The 22843-nt window shown below is 50.7% G+C and overlaps 9 protein-coding genes across 9 annotated transcripts; 3 read left to right on the top strand and 6 right to left on the bottom strand.

The window, feature by feature from the left end:
- Positions 1-496: 496 nt before the first annotated feature.
- CONPUDRAFT_78145 (uncharacterized protein) lies at positions 497-2901 on the bottom strand (the record flags this gene model as incomplete). The annotated part of the gene is made up of 6 exons (XM_007777351.1): positions 497-511; positions 671-1455; positions 1515-1606; positions 1669-2351; positions 2407-2712; positions 2767-2901. The coding sequence occupies 6 exons, from the start codon at positions 2899-2901 to the stop codon at positions 497-499; spliced, it is 2016 nt and encodes a 671-aa protein (XP_007775541.1).
- Positions 2902-3865: 964 nt separating this feature from the next.
- CONPUDRAFT_78144 (uncharacterized protein) lies at positions 3866-4573 on the top strand (the record flags this gene model as incomplete). Its single annotated transcript, XM_007777350.1, has 2 exons — positions 3866-4186; positions 4460-4573. 2 exons carry the CDS (start codon positions 3866-3868, stop codon positions 4571-4573), a joined length of 435 nt encoding a protein of 144 aa, XP_007775540.1.
- Positions 4574-4981: 408 nt separating this feature from the next.
- On the top strand, positions 4982-7239 carry CONPUDRAFT_78143 (uncharacterized protein; the record flags this gene model as incomplete). Its single annotated transcript, XM_007777349.1, has 6 exons — positions 4982-5128; positions 5187-5483; positions 5518-5561; positions 5614-6216; positions 6292-6377; positions 6431-7239. 6 exons carry the CDS (start codon positions 4982-4984, stop codon positions 7237-7239), a joined length of 1986 nt encoding a protein of 661 aa, XP_007775539.1.
- A 3016-nt stretch (positions 7240-10255) lies between these two features.
- On the top strand, positions 10256-10672 carry CONPUDRAFT_67727 (uncharacterized protein; the record flags this gene model as incomplete). Its single annotated transcript, XM_007777333.1, has 1 exon — positions 10256-10672. A coding segment is annotated over one exon (417 nt), but the record flags the coding sequence as incomplete, so codon positions are not given.
- Positions 10673-11566: 894 nt separating this feature from the next.
- Positions 11567-12523, bottom strand: CONPUDRAFT_170200 (uncharacterized protein; the record flags this gene model as incomplete). Its single annotated transcript, XM_007777348.1, has 3 exons — positions 11567-11727; positions 11795-11880; positions 11940-12523. 3 exons carry the CDS (start codon positions 12521-12523, stop codon positions 11567-11569), a joined length of 831 nt encoding a protein of 276 aa, XP_007775538.1.
- A 1208-nt stretch (positions 12524-13731) lies between these two features.
- CONPUDRAFT_170199 (aldo keto reductase) lies at positions 13732-15545 on the bottom strand (the record flags this gene model as incomplete). The annotated part of the gene is made up of 10 exons (XM_007777347.1): positions 13732-14172; positions 14230-14363; positions 14417-14457; positions 14517-14572; positions 14633-14745; positions 14805-15050; positions 15115-15193; positions 15267-15365; positions 15412-15431; positions 15486-15545. 10 exons carry the CDS (start codon positions 15543-15545, stop codon positions 14025-14027), a joined length of 996 nt encoding a protein of 331 aa, XP_007775537.1. The 3' UTR covers positions 13732-14024.
- A 643-nt stretch (positions 15546-16188) lies between these two features.
- On the bottom strand, positions 16189-18743 carry CONPUDRAFT_170198 (uncharacterized protein; the record flags this gene model as incomplete). Its single annotated transcript, XM_007777346.1, has 6 exons — positions 18680-18743; positions 18322-18618; positions 17584-18254; positions 17424-17509; positions 16574-17370; positions 16189-16197 (listed from the first exon to the last, which is right to left on the bottom strand). The coding sequence occupies exons 2-6, from the start codon at positions 18439-18441 to the stop codon at positions 16189-16191; spliced, it is 1683 nt and encodes a 560-aa protein (XP_007775536.1). The 5' UTR covers positions 18442-18618; positions 18680-18743.
- A 433-nt stretch (positions 18744-19176) lies between these two features.
- Positions 19177-20514, bottom strand: CONPUDRAFT_93967 (uncharacterized protein; the record flags this gene model as incomplete). The annotated part of the gene is made up of 4 exons (XM_007777345.1): positions 19177-19609; positions 19684-20152; positions 20263-20431; positions 20488-20514. The coding sequence occupies 4 exons, from the start codon at positions 20512-20514 to the stop codon at positions 19177-19179; spliced, it is 1098 nt and encodes a 365-aa protein (XP_007775535.1).
- Positions 20515-20938: 424 nt separating this feature from the next.
- CONPUDRAFT_133192 (transcription elongation factor) lies at positions 20939-22804 on the bottom strand. The gene is made up of 9 exons (XM_007777344.1): positions 22608-22804; positions 22475-22537; positions 22248-22407; positions 22020-22190; positions 21756-21952; positions 21519-21698; positions 21426-21457; positions 21276-21358; positions 20939-21228 (listed from the first exon to the last, which is right to left on the bottom strand). Exons 1-8 carry the CDS (start codon positions 22671-22673, stop codon positions 21343-21345), a joined length of 885 nt encoding a protein of 294 aa, XP_007775534.1. The 5' UTR covers positions 22674-22804; the 3' UTR covers positions 20939-21228; positions 21276-21342.
- Positions 22805-22843: the final 39 nt, after the last annotated feature.

Below are 22843 nucleotides of genomic sequence, written 5' to 3'. Positions count from 1 at the left end.
GAACTGTTTTATTCGGGTATACGCTCGAAGCAGACGCGCACCGCAGTATATCCCTCTGGTACTCCTCACATTCTTCTACAGTGGCAACTAAGACAACGCTAAGTTCTATTCCCAATACGAGTATGGGCAAGTCATGCAGAGTCATGTAGGAGGTGAATCCACCCTTTCACATGTCTTATAGTTTGCGACTTAGTGAAGCCGTGTCAAAGCTACGCCACGGATCTTGGAGATGGAACGGCTTAATGTTGGAATTCTGTGTTCGTTATCGCTCGCATCATGACGTGTCATATTTTATCTTATTATATCCGAGTTTTCGTAGTATATATTCCTGTCGTAGATAGTCGAATTCTTCACGCGATTGCCCTTCGGGCACCCTCCTCTTGCCCGGGACAAACGCGCTGTGCGTCGTCGCGAGCCCGTGCGACCTCGATTTTCTACACTTAAGCATAACACAGGCAAGTCTTGTGATAGCATACGTACAATTGTCAGCCTTATCTTAAATGGTCACATTCTAATATATAATTAGGAGATGTTACCAAGGCACCGAAGCATTTGCTAGCGTAAAAAACCAACCTGGAGCGGTCTCTAACGCAACAAGTCTCACTGAAAGAGGAAGGCCAGTCAGATATCGCAACCCACCTCAAGACTATAACCGTGGAGGTACACTTACGGCGGTGCTCTCTCGAGTTTCGAACGTTATCTTGGCTTGTCGAAGCTGCTTTTTGAGCTTGACCTCGAAATCGGACCAACCCGCACGTGGTTCCTTGATGGTGTCAGCCACCGCAACCGCTGCTACTAGGTAGGAGTATGCCCGCCGGTATCTCCGTGCCTTTGTTGCTGCCTCGGAGATATGCCGCAATGCCATCGAGAGGTAGTGTCTCGCTGCGGAGGCTTCCTCGGCAGCGTACTCCCCTCCCGTAAGGTCATCAAACGCGACCATGGCCGCAGCAAGCTCTGCGGCTCCCGCAAAAACGAGTCCAGCTTGTACCTTGGCGTTCGGATCATCTTCCTCACTGACCTTTTCTGCATTCTTCATGGCGCTCTGCACCCTGAAGATCGCGATGTTGAGGAAGCGAGCGATGACGTCCGGATGGGTTATCTGCCGGAGCTGCTCAACAGATGTCGTAGGAGATAGTCCGGGGGGAGGTTTCTGCAGCGACTGGACGGCTTTCAAAGCATTCCTCTGGGCTAAGACGACTAACAGCCGCGCGTAGGCCGTAGGTCCGAGCATGCTCTCTGGACCTACAAAGTAGGGCTCGATGTCTTGCTCGCAGTCGTCTTCTAGAGTAGTCCAGAGCGGCCATTCACAGATTACTCGATTATCTTGGTGTGGTGTCTGGCTTGCACGGTAAGCGATAGGCAACAAAGGGTAGACATCGACATTTCGAATGCCTGTTGCGTCTGCGCCATGACTGAACGTTATAATGAGACGAAGGATGGAAATTCGGGAAAAGCCTGTTCATAGATGTAGAATATGGATGAGCCAGTATCCTATGCCAAGCGGTAATACTGACCAGCTATTTCAGCGAAATCCTCATTGAGTCGTTCTCTGCTGTCGATCTGTGACCTCTCTTCACTGAAGAGAAGACGAGCATCGGCAATGCTCCTACGAAAGTAACGAAGCGCCAAGTCGCCAGAAGTTTACATCAGAGAATTTGCTACACGTACCGATTTCTCTTCTCGACGTCCTCCGCATCAGGTTCTGTCATGGGTTCTGTTTTCATCCATGCCTCTATGATTCTCTCGGTCCAGTCCCTATGCGAGGTGAGGATCTGCATGGATTGAAGCAGTGCCTTCCAGTCTTTGTTACTCAGAGCTTGATCAACTGTTGATGGTACTCCAGGGACCAACATGGAGGAAGGCCACCGGAAGAAGGCGGCCAGGTTATTGGTAGCGATATATGCAGGGGTGCCTTCTGGGTAGCCATGTGGTGGCTCAACCAGAATACAGTCCAATAGCAAGTCGATCACAGATGGCTTCTGTTTGAGAACATCGAGATAGTATCTCGGGGACGGATGCGTGTTCATAATGATGAGTTGATGTGCAGCGTTAAGTGCAGAAACTTGCACTTGACCGAAGACGCGACTTGTCATGAGGCCCTGCGACTGCTCGGTCTTGTTCCACGGGTCCTTGTCGTCCAGATCATGTAAAACATACAGCCATCTCGTCTCTGGATTAGTCAGCTGGTCTGAGGTTATTTGCGGATCCTGCAGCGCAAGCGTGTACAAAGCCCTCAGGATTTCAGCGGCAGTTCGAGCAGACAGTCTGTTAATAAGAAAGGTTTGCGAAGCCAAGCTGGCCAAAAGCTCTGCCGGCTTTCCGCGAAACCCTAGTACACGGTGACTTGTCGTCTAAATAAGTTGAGATCAATGTGGTGAAATCGGACCATCAATGTTAAGGTCTTACTCTCAAGCATAGTTGAACAATGTCTGCGTCCGTGAGCTTGTCTAGAAATTGCTCTCGCTCTTGGGTGGTCCCATACCGTGACAACCTGACCAGCGAGTGCCAAGCTTGCCACTGATTCGTAAAACCATATAAGGGATGGTCCCCAACTGCTACAAAGTTTTCGCAGGGAAAGTGCATAAACTGAAGCATGACATCTATCATCCCAGCCCGGATGCAGGCTTGGGTGAGTAAGTCGCGCAGCCCTTTGTTGCTTGTATTTAGACACTTCTCGGGCTCCCTCGGGACATCCCCGGCCGCTATACCAAGCTAATGTTCGACGACATGTGAGAAGCTACTCTGAGTTAAAAAGCATTTACGTACCATAGCGTTGAACGTGTATTGGTTGTCTGGGCGGAGACCCTTGAGCTTTCCAAAGAAGTTGGACATTCCTTGGGACAGCTTTGGTTCAGGGGGCCAAGCGAGCGTCATAAACTCCTCGATGATTTTTGCATCCATGTCGCGCTAGTGGTGCTGTGACAACCATGAGTCAGCCAAATGCTGCGATGTATCAAAGCGAGCGAAAAGAAAGTGGTAATATACCGGAGTTGGGCTTATCGGTGGTCTGCCTCAAGCAAGGCCTTGACGGAGATTGTGCACGCCGCGTGGGATTATGATGAATTCTCTCGAGTCGCAATACTGTAGGCCTCGACGCGTGAACCTCACTGAGTTGAACACCGCTCAAGCGTAGCTTGCTACCCGCCCACTATGTGCGCTCTGCCCTGCACAGCGTTTTCATTGATTCGTCGCACTTGCACTGGCATTGGAAACAGAAGTCAGCCTTGGTAGAACCGGGAATGGAGTGGATACACGAACGGAGTAGCGGTCGTACGGTCGGCTTTTGTTCTCCACGACTCACCGCTGAAAATCTCCCGACCAACTATACTTAGTACTTGAGTCTATGTACTCCCCTCAAAACTTCTCTGTGATCAGCCAACGCGACCATTTGCTCGGAAAGAAGGGGAACACGGGCAAGGTGACAGCTTTCTGCATGGCGAGTCTGTCCTCTCTGGGTATCGTACGACATGCGTTGAATGTGACCGTTTGTCCCAAGATCTCTGGCTGTACATCTGAGGTGGCCGACAATCTCTGAAACCTATTCAAGTGGTACTGTCACGGCGAACGCGCGAAGTCCGGCGAGCTTGTTCTCCAGGCACTCAATGAGATCGCGGATGCAGAAGGGTTGAGGAATGGATAGCCATGGAGATGAGGATATTAGCGTCATCGGTACGTCCCCCACTTCCACTCCCTAATCTTTTGTTCTGGACTTCTACCTATTACAGTCCGTGACCTCTAGGCCCAAGTGACCTCATTGACAGTGGCGAACCACAATACTGTGATGGAATCCCTTGCGGCGAGGCGCTCCACATCCCAAAAGACCGATTCCACATCGTGCCGCACTACTCCATACGCTCTAACAACAATGACTGGGACCTGGGAGGCATTGACGGACCCACCTGCATTGCTACCGATCCTGCACCTTGCGACGCGCGGACGAATCTTGCCACTACGGCTGTGGACCCTTGCAATACATCTGGGATGGTCAGATTTGGATATTGGTGGATACGGGTTGCCAGGGGTGTACTATGGCGAGGTGGATGTACACCGAGAACAGTTTTCGCAGCCGACGCCGTACATGGCTGACTGGGACTGGATTGTGCTTGGGGGGCTTGTGAGATGTCGGGGCAATTCAGGAGGTGATAGCAGACTAAGGAGGGTATCGGATGTGGATGAAGCACAATCAGTACGTTTTCGTTGGTCTTCGCGCCCACAATAACTTTCACATTTGCGATACCTGCCTTTTCCAACAGACTCCCCTTGGATATTACCTTTGTACATGTCCCGACATTTCACTATATACCATGCTCACCGCCTGTGCCTCTCCTCGGCCGACCAGCTATCATCGAGACACTACCCTTTGACCCCCGCACGGGCATTCTCGAGGGCCCCCTCTCATCTGTTCTCTCACTCGCAGCGACATCACATTCCATGCGGTCCATCTTACTCGGGCCTATAGCCTGCAGAAATACGCTCGCTGACACATGTACTATGGTACATCTCCTCTACATCGGACGTCGAAGACGCCCAGTTCGAAATGCACAAGGTCCAAGAGGGCGTTGATGTGGAATAGGAGGCGCATTTGGCATGTTGCAGAGCGGGTCGAGCGACTCGCAGATGCACATCAGATACAGTAGCAGACGTCAATGTCCGCAAGTCGATTTGTAGTACTGAATACGACAATCCTCTTTCATCGTTTGAGATGGGTACTCGTAGTCTGTTCTAGTAATGAAAGGCCATTATTAGTGTGTAGCAAATATTGACGTTGAGCGCTGGCTGGTGGCATGAGGTGCTGAGTTACAACATTTAGAACTCCGCACCAGCCCAAACCTTGGCGAAGACAATTTCAAACTCACCAGATTTTCATGACATAGTCACCACACGTGGCAAATCTCTGTGAGACATCGTCTCTCGTCTACTGTTGTCGACATAAACTAACTTCGAGATGATTTCACCTCTGCTAAGCACTTGACATATCAAAATGGATTCGGCCGTTTGTGAAGCGTACGAAGCTGAGCTACGAGAAACACTGAACGTTTCTGAACCTCGACTTTCCGAGAGACTATCAAACGTCTTCGCGAAGATGGAAACATTTGACCTAGGTGACGATTATATCTTTACCGCTATAGTAAGAAAGAACATTGTTCAGCGCACCGATAGCAGCTTCTGACCATGGTGAATATCAGTGCACTCTGTCGGACATGGTCGCGCCGGGATCCACAACAGTCCCGAACATAACTTGCAAGGCACGGACTCCATTCCATAGTGCTTGTGTCAATAATGGACTCGTCGAACTTGTGCTCAACATCATCCTCGTTCCTTGGGGAATGCTGCCAAGCTCCACGCCTCGTCCGTTTAGCTGTATGACACAGTGGCAAGCCTGGGGCTTGCTAGTCAAACTCGTACGCTTTGGTGATATCCAGGAGCGTAGTCATGTCCTAGATAAGCTCATGGAGGGAGATATCATCTCAATCTGCTTGAGCGTAAGTGCTCAAACAATGATATCTTCGTTCTTAGCAGCTGAAGCTTACCGGCCTTCGGCTGCCAGACAACGCGCCACCGTGTGCTGCGACTTCGCAGGGTGGCAGCACAGCTTCTTACTACATTGTCTAGCGAATCGTTTCTAACGGAGAGGATCTCGGCGAACACTGCCGGTGAGATTCTTCGGTCGCTTTATAACCTTGCATTGCAAGATCCAAACGAAACGTCCGATCAACTGAACGATCCAGAGACACTATGGCAATTCTGCCAGGAAGAGGTGACCTTCGACGATCCATGGAATGACACTGACGAATCTCGAAGTCTCATGTCGAGCCGGATATTTGGAAATGTACAGTGCGCTGGTTTAGATGCCGCCCGGATTCTCTTGACTATGGATCCATACCCCTCTCAGCATCGGTATCTCGAGGTTCTAAAACAACAGCCACATGTCATTGATCTGCTACTGGAGTGCATTCTACTCGAGCATCCGGACGGCTTCCCGGAGAGTTCGGCACCGTTCTTAGCCAGCGAGAACCTCTGTGCTTTCTTCAGATGGCCTTCCTACTTGGTCCCCGGCGTCTCCACTCCAGCTGATAAGGCTTATAGTACAAAAGACCGGAAAGCGCTGGTTCAATCGATGCAGATGCTTACATCTCATGTAGACTGGGCAGAGCGGATTGTCGAGGCATGGATGAAGAGCGAGCCAAGCACGGAAGACAACGAGAGGATACAGAGGTAAGCGTTATCAAATCGTGATTCATTCTTTGTATCACCACTCGTAATGACATAATCTCATATTCACGCTTTAAGCAACATATCTGCAGTCATATCCTTGTATGGTGATTCAAAGCCCCCCTCCAGAAAGGAGATATTTGTCAGGAGGGTTATGGGGATCGGTGAAGCACGAATATCATTTCCACGTTGAGATGCTAACGTAGCCCACATATAGGTCGCTGTCGCATCTCACTTCTCCGTCTCATTTCAATCATAAGCTACAATGCCGACGGTGCCGGAGTCAGAAACGTGGATATCTACTCCTTGCTTCCGATCACATATTGTGCATGCCACAAGAGCAATGATCCAAACAAGTGGTTAACCGAAGCTTGTGACTGGCCTATCTGGGCACCACTCAAAGAGAAGTACGAAAGAGAGTTTGACCCTTTTTATGTCGCCCCCGAGACTCTCCAAGGACCTGTAGCATTCGCACGCCTCTTAGTTGTGCTGGCCCAGAGAAACGCTCTCGACAGCACTCAGATGCTTCAAAAGGCGCCAGCAGATTTGTCTACCGCAACGTCCCTTGCCCAAATAAAACATACAACGCATCCAGACATCATCACTCGATTCTTCCACGTGTCGTTCTTCCGGTTAGACGAGGCTCTCAAGAGAGGCAGAACACTCATGAAAGATCTCGACCGCACAGGAAAACCTGACTCTGGACTTCTCTTCGCGAGTGCGGCAGAGCTTGCTGCGGCAATGGTCACATTCGATGATTGCACGGGAGGAGCGTATACGTCAGAAGCACTATCTGGAGCTAGATTCATGCTCGCGCTGCTCCTGTCGTTCGTCACTGAGGTTGCTATGAAGCGACACAGATACCGACGAGCGTACTTCTGCTCTCTCGCGGCAGTTAGCGCAGCTGAAAGCATTCCCCCAGACAACAATCCTCCCGATGGTTGGGCAGAAGATCTCGTTGAGCTCAAACGCCAAGCTCGGGCGGCCAAACTCGCGTTTGAGAAGAGCAATGACGTAAGCTGCTAAGGAACACCGTTTTGCCTTGTATTACATTGTGCTGATCTCATTCTCTTATAGTAATAACAACGATAGATGACTCGGAACTAAGTCAAGGTAACGTCCCTAGCGCTCCCGGGCTTCCGCTGCTTCTGTAACCTTGATACGCGTGTAGTATATTTACACCCTGATGTAGATAATTGAGCATCAACTGCGTTACTTATGGATACATTTGAGTGATGCAGACTCTTCGGCATATCAGACTGTAGTAATACATCTTTTATTTGGAATCACGAGCACACTCGTGTCCATATTTCACCTGAAACTGATATTGGCAACAAATATGTTCATTCCATGCTCATCCTACAATAAGCGTCAAGTCCATTATTGGAAGGCCTTTTCACTAGAATCATGTAAGACCACATGTTTTTAATCATGAATTTGCGTGAAGAACAACTTACATCATTACTTTCTTGACTTTCTAACGCACGTTTAGCTCGCTGAGATTGCCATCCGAGGGTTGTTCTAGCTTTGGTCTCATCTTCGGGACACTCGCTGGACTCGACGATACTGTCAAGCGCAGCGAGAGCTGCAACGGAACAATAATACGCTCGCCGGTACTTTTGTTGTTTCATCAGTGCCTCGGTAGAGAATCCGAGGGCCATCGCGAGCGCGTGTCTTGTCCCACCCCCGTGATCATTGGTGTATATGTTGCCCGTATGATCGTAAAAAGCAATTGTAGCGGCGATCAGTTCCACAGAACTTGCGAGCGCAAGCACAGCGCGAGGGTTTCCATCCTGCGCAGACGCCCGCAGGGGTTCTACGCCACTCTGCATCGCGCCTTGCGCTCTGAAGGACGCAATGTTCAAGACGAAGCGTCGGATGACATCGGGATGAGTAATCTGCTGGATCTGGGCCAGGGACGTCGTGTCGGACAAGCCGGCGGGGGCTGTTTGGAGTAATTGGACACTTTTGAGAGCGTTCCTTTGTGCTAAGACGACTAGTAAGCGTGTAAGAGCGATGGGTCCTAACGTGCTCTCAGGAGCGACATAAAATGGCTCCAGGGTCGCTTCGTAGTCCTTTGTAAGAGGCGCCCAAGAAGGCCATTCGCAGGCCCCTTGTGTCCGTGGCGAATTTTGCTGGCATACCTTGTGACTTGCACAATAGGCGATGGACAGCAAAGAGTAAATGTCCACATTTCGTACGCCGGCAGCATCGACAAAGTAGCTTATTGTTGCGATGAGACGGAGGATAGCCATTCGACAGCGACCTATCATCCGGTAAATCACATTGAAGCCGGTGTGTAGTAGAAACCTGGATTGCTATCACTCACTGACGCCTATGGTCATTTTTGTAAACATGTATTCTTCAATTGGTAGTTGTCCTTCGTGATAGAGAGCTTTGGCAGTCGCTAGACTACTATGGGCACAAAAAGATGTCAGCATCACGATTTCTATGGATGGAGGAAACTTCAACCTCAATACACTTACCGTTCGGTTTCTGCACTTTCTTCCGCATCCGGTTCGCTTCTCATCCATGCTCCTATAACCCTGTCGGTCCATTTTGGCTGTGAGGTAAGCAATTGGATCGATTGGAGCAGTGCTTTGTGTTCTTTGATAGACGATTCTGGCTCAGTCGGCGTTGGGATACCAGGTATTAGACCCGCAGGCCACCGAAAGAAAGCGCACAGGTTTTCGCTGGCTACAAATGCTGCAGAGGATTCCGGATACCCGTACGGGGGGTCAAGAAGAATGCAGTCCAGTAGCAAATTGAGAACAGATGGCTTCTGTTTGAGAATATCGAGATACCGCTGTTGAGACGGCCGCATTTCCATAGTCAGGAGGGTGCGAGCAGCATCTAGCGCTACTCCCTGCACTTTACCAAAAAGACGGTTTGCCATAAGACGCCGGGACTTTTTGTCTCTACACCACGGAGCATCCAGCTCCAAACCGTCGGTGATGTGTTGCCACATTGTCGCCGGATGATTCAGTTGATTCGAGGTAGATTCCGGGTCTTGCAATGCGAGGGTATACAGAGCCCGCAAGATGTCAGCTGCAGTGGCAGGCGATATTTTATCAGCAAGGAACGATTCAGTTGTGAAAACCTTCAAAAGTATGGCTGCTGCTGCGCGGAACTGCAGAAAAGGGTGACAGGTGGTCTAGTAGCGGCAGTTTGGACATTTAGTCAGTGTCAATCCCGCACAACGGTGAGGACATACTCTTAAGCATAAGTCAATTATTTCTTCATTTAAAAGCTGTTCAAGGATATCGCTTCGCTCCTGATTGTCTCCGAACCGAGATAACTTGGCTAACAAGTTCCAAGCTTCATGTTGAGTCAGGAACCCCATCAAGCGATACATTCCATCCGGTATGTTCTCCCAAGGCATTCGTATTAGGTTGAGTGTGAAATTGACCATTCCAGCGTTGACGCTAGCTTTGCAAAAGGGGCTTCTCTCTGTGTATTGGTCGTTTCCAAGGTCTAATGGACAAACCATGAATGAGAAGGTGCGCTAATACATGCATGAGTCAAATGGTATTGCGACATTACTATTCCAAGAACTGCTTACTATGGCGGACAAGAGTGGCGCATCACCCAGCCGAAGGTTCCTCACTTCCGTAAGAACTTCATTCAGATTCTTGGATAGTTGAGGCTCGGGAATATCAAGCACGCGTTGGTACCTATTGTTATGCGCCATGATCTCGCTTGTCAGTCTCTTCATGGCTACCACAACCTTATTCATATCAACATCCATATCGTCGAGGTCCGGGAATGGGCTCTGTCACAAAGTGGATCGCCAGGCTGATAGGTTATGCGCGTAATGACGAAAAAGAAACAGCTTACTTAGATACTTGCAGATGTGTTCCGATAAGACGTTAATCTGTTGAACCGTTTCACCTCCACAAGCACGCTTTGGCATGGATCGGAGATTGAATGGTGACAACTCAGCAAACTGTATCTACACGGCAATCAGCTTGAACGTTTGAACTTGGCCTCCATGAAACCTCCTTTGCTCTGATATGTGCAGTGATAGCAAAGAGCAGTATGCGATGGGCCACAGTGCTTCGAGGTCGAAGGAGCAGACGCCGCAACCGCCTTTATTGCCTCCCATGCTCCAGATACTCCAAAGGGTGATGTACACGAGGTCTGGATGGCGATAGCGCTGCACACGTCGCCCGGCATCGTTGAGCGCATTTTCGTTCTCGCGCGACTTGTCCATGGCGCGGTGCTTGCTGACTTTCACGTGTTGCACCCGGACGCGTGCGTGGACCAGAAGGATATTGAGGCCGCGGAGAGGACTTTCCCGCGCGGGGAAATCGAGAAGGTGCTCGGAGATGAGGTCGCTGAGCAGGCAGAACAGGCTCAGCAGCCGGAGAGGAAGGCGCCACCCGCGACGTGGCCTGGTGAGCTCTTGCGCTCGAAGAGGGAGAATCCGGGGTGGACGGGGGTGAACATGGTCTTCTGAATTTTGTACGGTGCAGTCAGGGGTAAACATTGGGAAGCCATAAGCATGGTCAGAAACGGTTGTATTCTAGTTTTCGTATCTACGGAATAATGAAGGAGATAGAAATGTCGCTATGCGCAGTTGTATGAAGATGGATACATGGATATCAAACTGTCATCGAGATCTCAGACGTAGGCTGCCAACCTTGCACTGAGACTTCTGCCCTTAAAATCATGCTTTCAGTCGATGGTTGGTCTAAACGAAAGAAATGGCACCTTTATTTCCCTTCTACTTTGAATCAAGGGCCTGTTTAGCTCGGCTAACCACCCGCTTGCATCCCTTCACGAGAGTGTCACTGAGCTTCTCCTCAGGAAGATTTTTCTTGTCGAAGTCAAGCGCCGTAAGAGCCCACGAGTACGCACGTTCGTGCAATGTCATTTTTAGCGCTGACTGAGATAAACTTGCCAGAGCCTGAGCAAGTGTAAAGTTTGCCTTGTACGTAGCGCCGGTGTATACGTCTCCCGTAAGATTTACAAAGGTAATGATAGACGCTGTGAGCTCCACAGTGCTCTTGAATGCGACTTTGGAAAGCGGCGAACTTGTCCTTGCGTCGCCATCTATTTCCAAGTCCATCGCCTTATCCATATGAACACTGGCCTGATAGATGGAGATTTTGAGAAAGCGCCGTATGATGTCCGGATGCGTCATTTGCTGCACCTGAGAGAGGGAGGTTGTGGGAGACAGGCCATGAGGTGTTTTTTGGAGACGCTGGATGCTGTTTAGAGCATTTCGCTGGGCCAGTATAACTAATAGACGTGCGAAAGCCGTAGGTCCGATTATGCGCTCCGGAGCCACGTGAAAAGGATCGATGTATCCGATGTGCTCGAGCGCCAGGTTTGTCCATAGCGGCCACTCTCAAAGATCTTGCGTACGATGATGCTCTTTTGCGCCAATCTTGAAGCTAGCCCGGTATGACACGGCAAGTAAGGGATAGATATCGACGTTTTTGACACCAGCAGCGTCAGCGCAATGCGTCAGCGTGGTAATGAGGCGAAGGATTGATATGCGAGAACGGCCTGTTCATGACCGTGAAACGCTATCAGATTATTCATTTTCACGGCTAAAAGTGCATAGTTTACTTACCGAGCCCGTCGCGGATGTTCGCAACTGCCTCCTCCTTTGTCGGTGGCTCGCTAGAGCCGTAGAGGGATTTCGTAGTAGCGAGGCTACTACGGGCGCAAATTCCGTGAGCATTCGGCTTGCTAAAGACTGCGGCTCTTTTGCTTACCGTCTGACGTTTCCAGAGTCCTCACTCCATTCTTCGGAGTCCGTCCACGCCTGTACAAGCCTATCTACCCACTTGTCCTGCGAAGTGAGAAACTGCATTGACTGGTTCAATGCTTTTATGTCACCCGCAGCAAGGACTTTCTCCGTCGATGGTGATACTCCAGGGACGGCGTCCGGTGACCACGCAAACAAAGCGCATAAAGCCTCGGATGCTAGTGAGCTTGGTGTGCTTTTTGGAAAGACACGAGGGAACTCGATAGTCATGCAATCCAGAAGCAAGTCAATGATTGTCGGGATCTGTTTGATGACTTGAAACATACGAGTCGGTGATGAAGTTCTGTCCATACATAGTAGAACACGGACGGAGTTGAGAGCACGAGTTTGGTTCTGTTCAAACAGCCCCCTAGCCATCAGACGCCGAGTTACGTCGTCTTTGTTCCATGGGTCCTCCAGACTCAGACGGCTGAACACCCACTGCCATTTCTTCGCTGGATCTATCAGCTGGTCGGAGTAAACGTCACCATCTTGCAGTGCAAAGGTGCAGAGCCCATCGATGACATTTCCAGCTTCGCGAGGCGATAGCATTTCTGGGAGGAAAGAGTGGCGGCACAACGCATACAGTAGCTGCACCGCTAGGCAGCTAAACAACAGCACGCGATGATACAAATTCTGAAAGGAACTATTGAGCAAAGTTTATAAGTTGAAGTGGTGCATGAAACACCTTACTGTCAAACATAGCTGAGTAACACCTGCTTTCAGTTGTCTGTCGAGCAGGGAGTGTCGCTCATGAAAGTCTCCCCACTCAGAGACATTTATCAGGATACTCCAGGCCAGCTCCTTCGCCGTGTAGCCTTTTACGAGTTTACGCGTATCTTCGTATAATACATCGTCCCAAGGAGAAGAGATAATGGCAACCATGGTTTCGACCAACCCAGCTCGAACGCTTGACTCTACCGAAGTGGACCATCCAGAATTGTGATTCCGAGCTGCTTGGGGATCTTCGGTCCCGTCCCGAATGGACACTATCTTTTTCATGACCCTCTGAGAAAGTGCGCATGTAAGTATTTGGACGCTATGAGAGCGCTGAGCTGTAACTTCGGGTACTCACTAAGATGTAAAAGACGTGATCGCTGTCTATCGGAAGTGTTCTCGCCCGTGTGAAGAACTGGGTCAAAGTGTCAGTGAGCTGAGGCTCAGGGACCTCGAAGATACGTTGGATCTCCACATCAGTGTCGCAAAAGTCGTCTGGGTATTCATCCATCTTGAGCGCCTAAGCAACGGCACTGTACTGAAGGCAAAGCTAGGGTCGCGTGAACTGAATGCGTCTCCAATGGTGCACCTGCAACACCGTTTGCGCAGGTGTTGCGGACAGTAAATATCTCGGCATCGGCCGAAACCTATCTTGGAGCTCGAGTTCTCAAGCGCTCAAGCGCTCAAGCTCAAGTTCTCGGAGCCAGCAAGGGATCCAGTGAGCGTTTGGTAGGGTCGCAATTATTTTCAACTCTATTACAACTTCAAGTTCTCCGTTCTATATGGTCCTGAAGCGACCTACCGACTTCAACGAAGCCCAAAATCTCCTTCGACGACTCGTTCTATCCTTAGAAGAAAATAAGGATAAGACGTTCCAATTTTCGTACGGTGCTGTCAGGGTACATATTAGGAAGCCATAAGGCATGATTAGTACCCGTTGCATCCTAGTTATTGTGTCTACGCAACGATGAAGAAGACAGAAGTGTCGCCAATGCACCAGGCAAGTAAATGCTTCGATTCGACTCGTCAACGAAAAGAAAGGGGCCTTATTCTAAGTATCCTCCCTCGTCGAGCAATCTACCAACGCTGGTAACGATTACACCCACCGCTTAGACCACTCACTAGCCGGCCCATCATAAACGACTACATAGAGCAGTGCGTAAGCGCCCTTAATGTTCAGTTGCGCAAGAGATGTCATGGATGACACAGGCCTTGTGATACAGATGTCATAACTTATATAGACACTTCGCGTTTTAACGACTTCATCATCTTACGCCCATATTCGTATTCTCTGCAACATTAGAGCTTGAGCCACAGCCAACGACAACGCTGCGTATCATGCCCAAAGGTACTTAACAAATGCTTCAGGAACACGACCGCCAGCAACCACCGCGTTGTCGATAACCTCAGTGACCTTCTCCAGTTCATTAGGTGTGAATGCCACATAGTTGCTACCGAGGTTCTCGAGAGTACGGTCGGTCCGACTGGAGAGACCACATATCAGCCGGCGGTCCATACCAATATCAAAACCATGGACTCACGCTGAACCGGGTAGAGGAACAACGCGAGGTCCCAGAGATGACACCCATGCGATGGCCAGTTGTGCCGGTTTAATACCTTTCTCGTTGGCGATAGCAACGAGTTTGTCGAAGACGGCGAGATTTTTCTCCAAGTTCTAACCAAAGTATGTCAGATCCCAACGCATGAAAAAAGTAAGAACATACTGACCCCGTTCTGGAAACGCGGCATGATGCGACGTCGGTCGTTGTCTGGTAGTTTTCTCATCTCAGATGCGATAGATGTGTATAATTGCTACTGAACCACGTACCCTGTAAGTCCTCGATGCTTTTGATCTCGCCCGACAAGAAACCGCGTCCGATGGGACTGAATGAATGATCAGATTGAAGTGAGAGATACAAACGCGTAGATGAGCACGAAACTCACGAATACGCAATGACAGCGATGTTGTTCCGTTGTGCCACACTGATGACCTCCTTTGCCTCTGGGTCATACTCCCAGGGGCTGACCTCAATCTCTACTGCGGTAATAGGATGAACCTGTAGTGAGTCGATAGGTGAGCATTGGATTTGTACAACAGAGATGGAAAAGAATGGACCTTGTGTCCTTTAAGCAACGTTTCGGCTCTGACTTCGGACATCCCGATGGACCCAATCTTGCCTTCCTTTACAAACTTCGCGAGAAGCCCGAGAGTCTGCTCTATAGGGACACTTTTGTCGACACGGGCGCACTGAAAGAGGTCGACCTTCTTCGTTCCGCGAAGTTTCTCGAGTATCGTGTTGACACTGCGTGTGGTGTTCTCGTCACTACCGTCGATGATCAGGGTTCCTGCCTTCGCCCCTCCCTAGCAGATGGTGGTTGCACGGGATATTGCCAGTGTCGTAAAGCGTTATATGCTTGGTGCGTACCTTGACAGATAGGAAGGTCCTGTCGGCATAATCGGGATACTTCTCGAAGAATCTGGATAGCATCTCGAGGTTTGCGGTGCTGAAGTTCGGGCCATAGAACTCCGCTGATCGTCCAGTTAAGTCTTGACTTGAGCAACGATAGTGAGCGGTACATGCCAGCGTTCAAGAACATCTTCACGCCAGCCGGAAGAGAGTCTATGCCAGCTTTGATCGCCTCGAAGCACCGCTCATCGGGATGGTCGCCCGTTCCTCTGGTCGAAGTCAACAAAAATTGTTCCAGCGGAGCTATTTACGAACGTCATCGACGTCAAACCATGCTATTTCCCATTTGCGTTAGCTCGGATGCTTCGGAAGGTATGATGGAAACGTACACCAATCTTGTTTATGACGACAGTTCCGTCTGGTGTATAGAGGGTGGTAGTTGTAGACATGTTTTGCAAGACGACTGAGAGTTAGTTGGGAGTGATCAAACAATAGATTTGATGCAGAGAGCCTTCTTATACGACCGTAGAGCCTGTGTGAGTAACAGCGCCATTGTAAACGATGACTTACATAGCTGACCAGCCTGTACCCCTGCATCTACCAGCGCGTCAGCAATACCAGTCAGCCTGTCCCGCACCGGTTAGTGTTTAACGTTTAGCGCTCACTTGGCTTTCTTGGGTGCGGTTAATAGGCGCTTGGCGCGTAGCGATCGTCTTCACCGATTTCTATAAGGCTGAACCAAGCCCGTTCTTATCCCGTAGCGTTTTTTCCCTTTTGGAGACTTGTTGGAGGGCATAGCATGCGCGTTCACGTTATACCTTGCGTTCAGTCAAACCGAGAACGGGCGAAGATCGGAGTATGAAAATAGCCCTAATTGGGTGCTGACTAAGAACGACCGAGCAAAACACCGAAGGTCATAAAGTCTCCGCGACTTTCCGAAGTCTTGGACGCTGGCGAGGCGCCTCCTAGCCAAATCGCCCTTACTCGTTTCTTGTGATCCGATGTTGTGCGCCCGCACGCGCGCACCTTTCATGGCTCGACGTCTTCCTCCTGACTCCCGCGAATTCTCGTCGCTCTTTACGTGCACACTGCTTAGTGATCCTGGATTCCCATCGTTAGCAGATACGCTGAGAGCATGATCTTGAGTCAAATCTACGACTATGCCATGATGACGCCGCAGGATGCAACACATTTAATCGGATCTATAAGCTCTTCAGGACACGAAGTTCCCGGGCCACGATTCTTGCCTCTACCAGTGCTTTGACTTGGCGTCTCGTCAGCTGCTGACCCAAGCGATGCATTCAGAGACTATTGATGCTATATACCAGCGTAGCTAGCTCTTCCTGATCCTGCGCGGCAATCGTAGCGAATCAAAGGGTCTTAAACAAAGATGAAGAGATTATCATTCCTATCACTATGAGGGAATGTGTCAGCACAATCGTAACACGAGGCTATACGATGCTCCTTGACGACTTACGTCGTTGCTCTCCCGGTTCTCTAACGCGAATTTGGACTCCTGAACCTGGCGTCTGATTCGGGCCAGAGTCTCATCCCAATCAGGAATGTCGTCGCCTGGAATGCCCTCAGCCACGCTGGCTGCTGCCAGAGAGCAATAATAGGCCCTTCGGTATCTGTGTCGCGTCATAGCGACCACAATGACAAAGGAGAGGAGCCTTGCAAGCATGACTCTGGCCCCAATCCGAACGTTCAAAGCGTGCTTCCCGCCTGTGTTATCGTCGAACGCGATCACTGCTGCGGTCAGCTCTGCTGTGCTTGCGTAAGCAAGTCCGGCGTCCGGTGTTCCTGTGCGATCAGGGTCTCTAGTGCTGGCTCTGCCTCTCTTCAGAGAGTTCTGTATCCGGTAGAACGCGACGCGAAAGAATCGTCTAATGATATCCGGGTGGGTTATTTGCTGTATCTGGGCCAGAGATGTTGTAGTAGATAGATCTGCGGGTGCTTTCTGAAGTAGCTGAATGCTGTCGAGAGCGTTTCTCTGAGCTAATACGACCAAGAGGCGCGCAAAGGCGATAGGCCCTTGGAGGACCTCGGGAGCGACATAGAAAGGGTCGAGATCCTTTTCGTACGTCTTGTTGAGGGGAGCCCAGATAGGCCAGGCGTAAATGTCCATATCCCACCGGTTTGGATCATTAATCTTGAAGCTTGCGCGGTACGCAATTGGTAGCAAGGAATAAATATCCACATTTCTAACCCCAGCACCATCGGCACAATAGCTTAGGGTCGTAATGAGACGGAGAAGAGATACACGGCGGCGATCTATGCGTGGGTTACATTGGACCCATAATGTAAAACTAAAGCTTGTGACTTACTGAATTCTGTCGCCCTCGCTGCACATGTCTCCTCATAAGTAGAGGCCATGGGCTCATCGTACAAAGAGTTGACTGCATATATAGCACTAAGAGGATGGGAATATGTTCAGTAATCACGGTGTGTAGTAGAAGGAATATGTTGATTTTTAAGGACCCTTACCGCTGCAGTTTTTCATTGTCTTCTGCCTCTGGCTCACTCTTCATCCACGCCTCGATAATTCTCTCTGTCCAATCAGGTTGAGAGGTAAGGATCTGCAGAGATTGAGTAAGCGCTTTCCGGTCTTTTGCGCTGTAAGCCTTGTCAATTGGAGTCGAAATGCCGGGAACCAAGTATGGTGGCCATCTAAAAAAGGCGGCGAGATTCTCGCAGGCTAAAGATGAAGTAGTGTTCTCCTGATCGCCGACTAGATTTTCGATCAGAGTGCAGTCAAGCAGCAAATCAATGACAGATGGTCTTCGTTTGAGAATATCGAGGTACCGATGCTGAGAGGGATGCGGATCCATGGTTAAGAACATTTGGGCGGCGTCTAGTGCAGCTTTCTGCACATTTCCAAAACTCCGAATTGACATGATTCTTCGGGATTCGTCGTTCTCGTTCCATGGATGGTCCAAGGACGAATGCTCTACATGGCAGACTTGCCACAGATTTTCTGGATCGTTCAGTTGGTCAGAGAACGAGTCAGGGTCTTGTAGCGCGAGAGTGTATAGTGAGCGCAGGATCTCAGCTGCAGAGCTCGCTGAAACTCTTTCCGAAAGGAAGGATTCGGCGATCAATGTAGCGAGGAGCTGTGCTGCCACGCCGCGAAGCCGGACCGCACGGTGTTGCATTGTCTGAGAGCCAAAATCCGATGAGATTCAAGTCAAAAGCGAGACGGGGTTGCACATGATAGGCGCTCACCCTCAAGCAGATCGCAATGATGTCTGCTTCCATGAGTTTGTCTAGAACGTGACTGCGCTCCGGGATGTCACCAAAGCGTGCAAGTTTCACCAGCAGGTGCCAGGCTTCCCACTGCGTCATACAGCTTACATGGCGAGGCGTGGAGCTTGGCAACGCTTCCCAAGGAACGCTGATTATGCTAACCACGAGCTCAACAAGTCCGAGTGTGATACATGCACTATGAAGCGGGTTTCTCGGCTCGCAATTTACGTTCGGTATGTTTGAGGATCCAGCCGCGACCGTATCCGACAGAGCGCGCTGAAGTCATTCGTGGTGAGAAGCTGCCTATTTTCGCACTGAGTGATGCAAATTTCCTCACTATGGCGGCAAAAACATAACCATTCCCTAGCTCAAACGTTTCCACCTTTGCGAAGACTTTTGATATTTCCTCCGAGAGTCGGCGTTCAGAGACGCCGAGATTTTCGCGTAACTCTACTTCGTACGCTTCACCAAGAGCCGAGTCCATGTTTTCGGAATTCAAGTCTATAGCAGGATAAACCTGCCTCACAGTTAGTTCACCTTGGTGGCAGCAGACAAAAGCCAGCGTCTCACCACGGTCTGCCACGCCGTGACAGTTATGTCGCGAGAGTTTAGTCTTCGTCGCGTCTTCGTCAAGGCGCGGCGCGGAGTTCCAAATATCGCAACTCAGCAGACTTTCGGCGCCACCGACTTGGTTTGCAAGAATAAGACTAAGTACTTCGTCTCAATGCTATGAACGTCTGCAGACTACATATGCGGTATCCATATCGAAAGCGTGAAAACGTGACGCCAAAATAGACACAAGAAATCGACTGCTTGTGACGTCGAAGTCTGTTGCTAAATCTGATATGCGTCTGCAAGCCGCTCGATCCGCTCTGCAACCTGCCAAATACGCCTCCGATTCCGCATAGACGCGCTAAGATGACATCGCCGTAGGTATTCCCAAGCGCCCCCCTCGTGAAGCTTGTGCATCTCCAGTTGGGCGCCTTCGACATCCGGTGTGGAGGGAATGTACCACGGTGCGCGTGTCTGAAGCCATGCTGCAGCAAGCGTGTTCCGGTCAGCCGTCGACCCGAGTAAGATAGAATGCATGAAACGCGACGTTGCTGCGAGTGAGATCATGGATGGTAGTGGGCCTTCGAGAGCGATCATACAGAAGAGCTCGAAGGGGAGCTTCTTAACAGCTTGGCGCCCGGAGAGAAGTGAGGGTGATGAATGTCCTCCAGAGTGAGGTGTCGAATCATGTACAGAGGGAGCATCCAAAGGGAATCTATCAGTGAAGACAAGCGTTGCGGATGAACAAGTCAATAAAAGCTGGAGGCATAATGGAAGTGATGAACACACCTATCGGGTCTCATCCACACCCAAAACCCTCCTAGTTGCGCAACTGTCTCCTGAATTGCCTCGACGTTACCAAGCTCCTCAAGCGCAACCACTTCATGCTCCTCCATGTACGGTATTGGTGGCGGGTCTTGCTCTCTATGTATACCCACCTCGCCATAGTCCACCCCCGGCAGCCCATAGTCATTATGTGGCTTTGACCACCCTAGATGCATCGCGAGGGTCCACAGGCGGAGAGGCGAGACGCGTCCGCACGTCGCAAGGTGCAGAATCGGGAGACCAGAGGTCTGCACCATAATAATAGGGCCGAAGGAAACAAGGAAGTTGGGTGTGACTTCCTCCCCGTTCTGAGCGCGGCACTTGGGGCCGTTGGCGAAGCCCAGGTCCCAGAGATACTGTTCGCTCATCGAGCAGTGCGGCACGACGTGGATCTGGTGCTTCGGGATGTGGAGCGCATCTTCGCGCGGGAGGCCTTCGACGTATCGCGGTACGCCGTTGTCAAGCAAGCCTGTTGCTCCTACAGATTTATATATCATGCGCGCTAGAACGAAGGGGGAGAAGGGAAGCCTAGGATGGGCGTACCGATAAGGGTGACATCCTCATCTCCAACACCCAACCCCTCCGCATCCGCGAGCTCGTTAAGCGCCTGCAGGACAAGCTCACCAGGCTTTGGAGCATCACTATTTCGGAAGTACATATACTTGAACAGATTGCGGAGGTTTCCAGCCATCTCAGGTGTGCGGCCAGAGATCTTGAGGGAATCCATGGGTTCAACGCATGTCATGCTCTAAAGCGAGGCCGACTCACTATGCAGAAGGTCGTCACTTTGCCCATGTTTCCTTCTGCCAAGCGTCGTGTCGTGACAGGTAGACGTACGTTCTTAAGCTGCGAAGTGAAGAGGGAACAAAGAGAAAGCGGTCGGAGGGTTTCAGCGGCGATTCGTGAAGACCAGAACTTCGCGCCCACGAGCTCTTCTCCATCTATCCATCCCCTCCTCGGTTACGAGGGAATACCTTGTTCACCGACGCGAGAGCAGCAACCCCACAATGGCGCCTCGATGGGGGTTGGTATATGCGGTAGATGGGCGTTAGAGCTGAGCAAAGTTAGATGTCATGCCCTTTGCTGCGCGCAAGGCTGTCTTTGGGCTTTCACGCGGGAGCTAGGGCGTCGGCGGTAGAGACGTCGCGAAGCTTTCGAGCTCATCCCCACAGTTCTGCAGTGAATTAGTAAAGTCCTCAATACACTCGTACAATGTTGACGGGCGTCCACGCTAGGCATAGTCAAGAACGACAATGTGTGTATAAAGCAAAAAAAAAAATTGTCTAGGGTCCCTGAGCACGACAGACGGTTGGGCGAAAAAGCAGGTCACTCGAAACGAAATAAGTACAAGGCCTACACGACAGTCCACCTCCTCCCTGGCTGATAGACACGGTCTATCTATATCCTAGGCCGGCTAACGGAACCCAGCGAGAAGGCCAAGTCAAAAAAGACGTCAAGCACGATTATTAATCTGCAGCGATGAGAGAAGGGTATGTATGTCGGAGAAAGCTAGGGACAATGAGAACAAGAACGTTGTCGGCATGGGTGAGACGGACACTCACAATGATTAGTGTACAGGTACGGTAAGCTTTGCTTCCTACTGGTATGCCGTCTGCGACCAGATCAAGAGAACTTCCACCTAGAGCACAAATGAAACCATCAGTCTTGGCCTAGCTTCAGACATGAGCGTGAGGGGAGAGACGTACCGATTGCCGCAGTTGGTGCAGGTGACGAAGGTCTGAGAGAAGGGCACGGGTTAAATCTCACAAAGGAGCTGAGAACGCCACGCATATACTCACCGTCATCGGCTCGTCTGCGCTTCTCGTCTGCGCCTGGCGGTACCGGCACTTCCTCTGCTTGCACCTGCCGCACTGGAACCCATCCGTCTCCGCCTCCTGCTCGGCTGCGGCGAGCGACTTGAAAAAGTTCTCTTCCTGCAGCCTCTTGTCTGCGGCCCGCCGTTCCTCTGAGGCCATTTCCTAGCGCATATAGTCAGTTGCAATGCTTAGATAGGGCGGGGAGGACGAGAGACGTACCGAGCTAGACATGGTGGCGAACTTGGACGGGGAGAGGTCACCGCTGACGATAGTCTCGCGGAGCGAAGGGTTGTTCTTGTCTTTGAGGTTGACGAACAGGGATCGGATTTTGCTCTTATATTCGGCGCTGGTGGACCCAAACTGATTGAATACGGCCGTCTCGACGGCAGCTGCCTTGCTTGCGATCTGATCGCTCGCTGCATACGCCGGCAGAGACGGGGAAGGTCAGGGATGAGAATGAAGATGGGTAACTGTCGCACTTACGAGCGCCCGAATCGCTAGCTAGGCCATCATACATAAGCTCCGAGCACTTATCGCGGGTGTTATCGCCTGTGGACTTTATCTTGACGCCGTCTTTCTTAGCTGTGCGCAGCTCGACCTTGCCATTGACGATGGTGGGGGTGGTAGGGGTGCCGGGTACAGATGCCTTCCGTGCTATGGCGAGAGGGAACGTTGGACAAGGAGGGAGGGAAGACAGAGAGTGCCACTCACCTGGCGCACTGCCGTTCGTGGGCTTTGGTGATGCATTCCCTGAACCCTTTGCCTTCTCGACCTCAGCCTTCCACTTCTTGACAAGCTCCTTGGCCAAATCCGAGACAGCCTTCGTGGATGAAGAGCGCAACTTTCCGACAGCCAGACCCGCCTTGCTTTCCTAGGAAAAGCGACGGCGTCTAATGAGCAAGAGGAGGGGCGACAAAAAACGGACGAGCAACACTCACTCTAAGGATTGTTTCGTTCACTTGGAAGTCCTTCTTAAGCACTTGCAGTATGTTAATCTTTTCCTGCGAAGAGAAGAAACGGTGTCAGAAACGAAATGAACGGGGTGGTCATACGGGATTGATGGATACACACCTCATTGGCAGTGGCATTTTGGAGCTGTTTTACGAGCTTTTTGAGCTCTGCAGTATCCGATGACATGGCGTGTATGCTCTACAGGATCGACTACGTCTATGTGCTACTTTTGAACGTCTCAACGACTCTACTTCCTCTGTTTGTCTACGGGCAAGACTTGGGAGCGTGGCGCACGACGAAGGGCTTGGAAAACGCGGAGACGGAGGCGCGCTGTGTTGCGTAGCATGAGGATTTCC

This window comes from Coniophora puteana (assembly GCF_000271625.1).
Source record: "Coniophora puteana RWD-64-598 SS2 unplaced genomic scaffold CONPUscaffold_21, whole genome shotgun sequence".
Taxonomy (NCBI): domain Eukaryota; kingdom Fungi; phylum Basidiomycota; class Agaricomycetes; order Boletales; family Coniophoraceae; genus Coniophora; species Coniophora puteana.
Note: the sequence above shows the minus strand (reverse complement) of the source record. Positions and strands in the feature narration are given on the sequence as shown.

Excerpts from the sequence above, each read along its gene's own strand:
- CONPUDRAFT_133192 (XM_007777344.1), bottom strand. The coding sequence starts at position 22,673 with ATGTCATCGGATACTGCAGAGCTCAAAAAGCTCGTAAAACAGCTCCAA. Across the intron at positions 22,408-22,474 it reads TGAACGAAACAATCCTTAGA|GAAAGCAAGGCGGGTCTGGC; the intron begins GTGAGTGTTGCT and ends CGCTTTTCCTAG. Across the intron at positions 21,699-21,755 it reads TCGCCACCATGTCTAGCTCG|GAAATGGCCTCAGAGGAACG; the intron begins GTACGTCTCTCG and ends TATATGCGCTAG.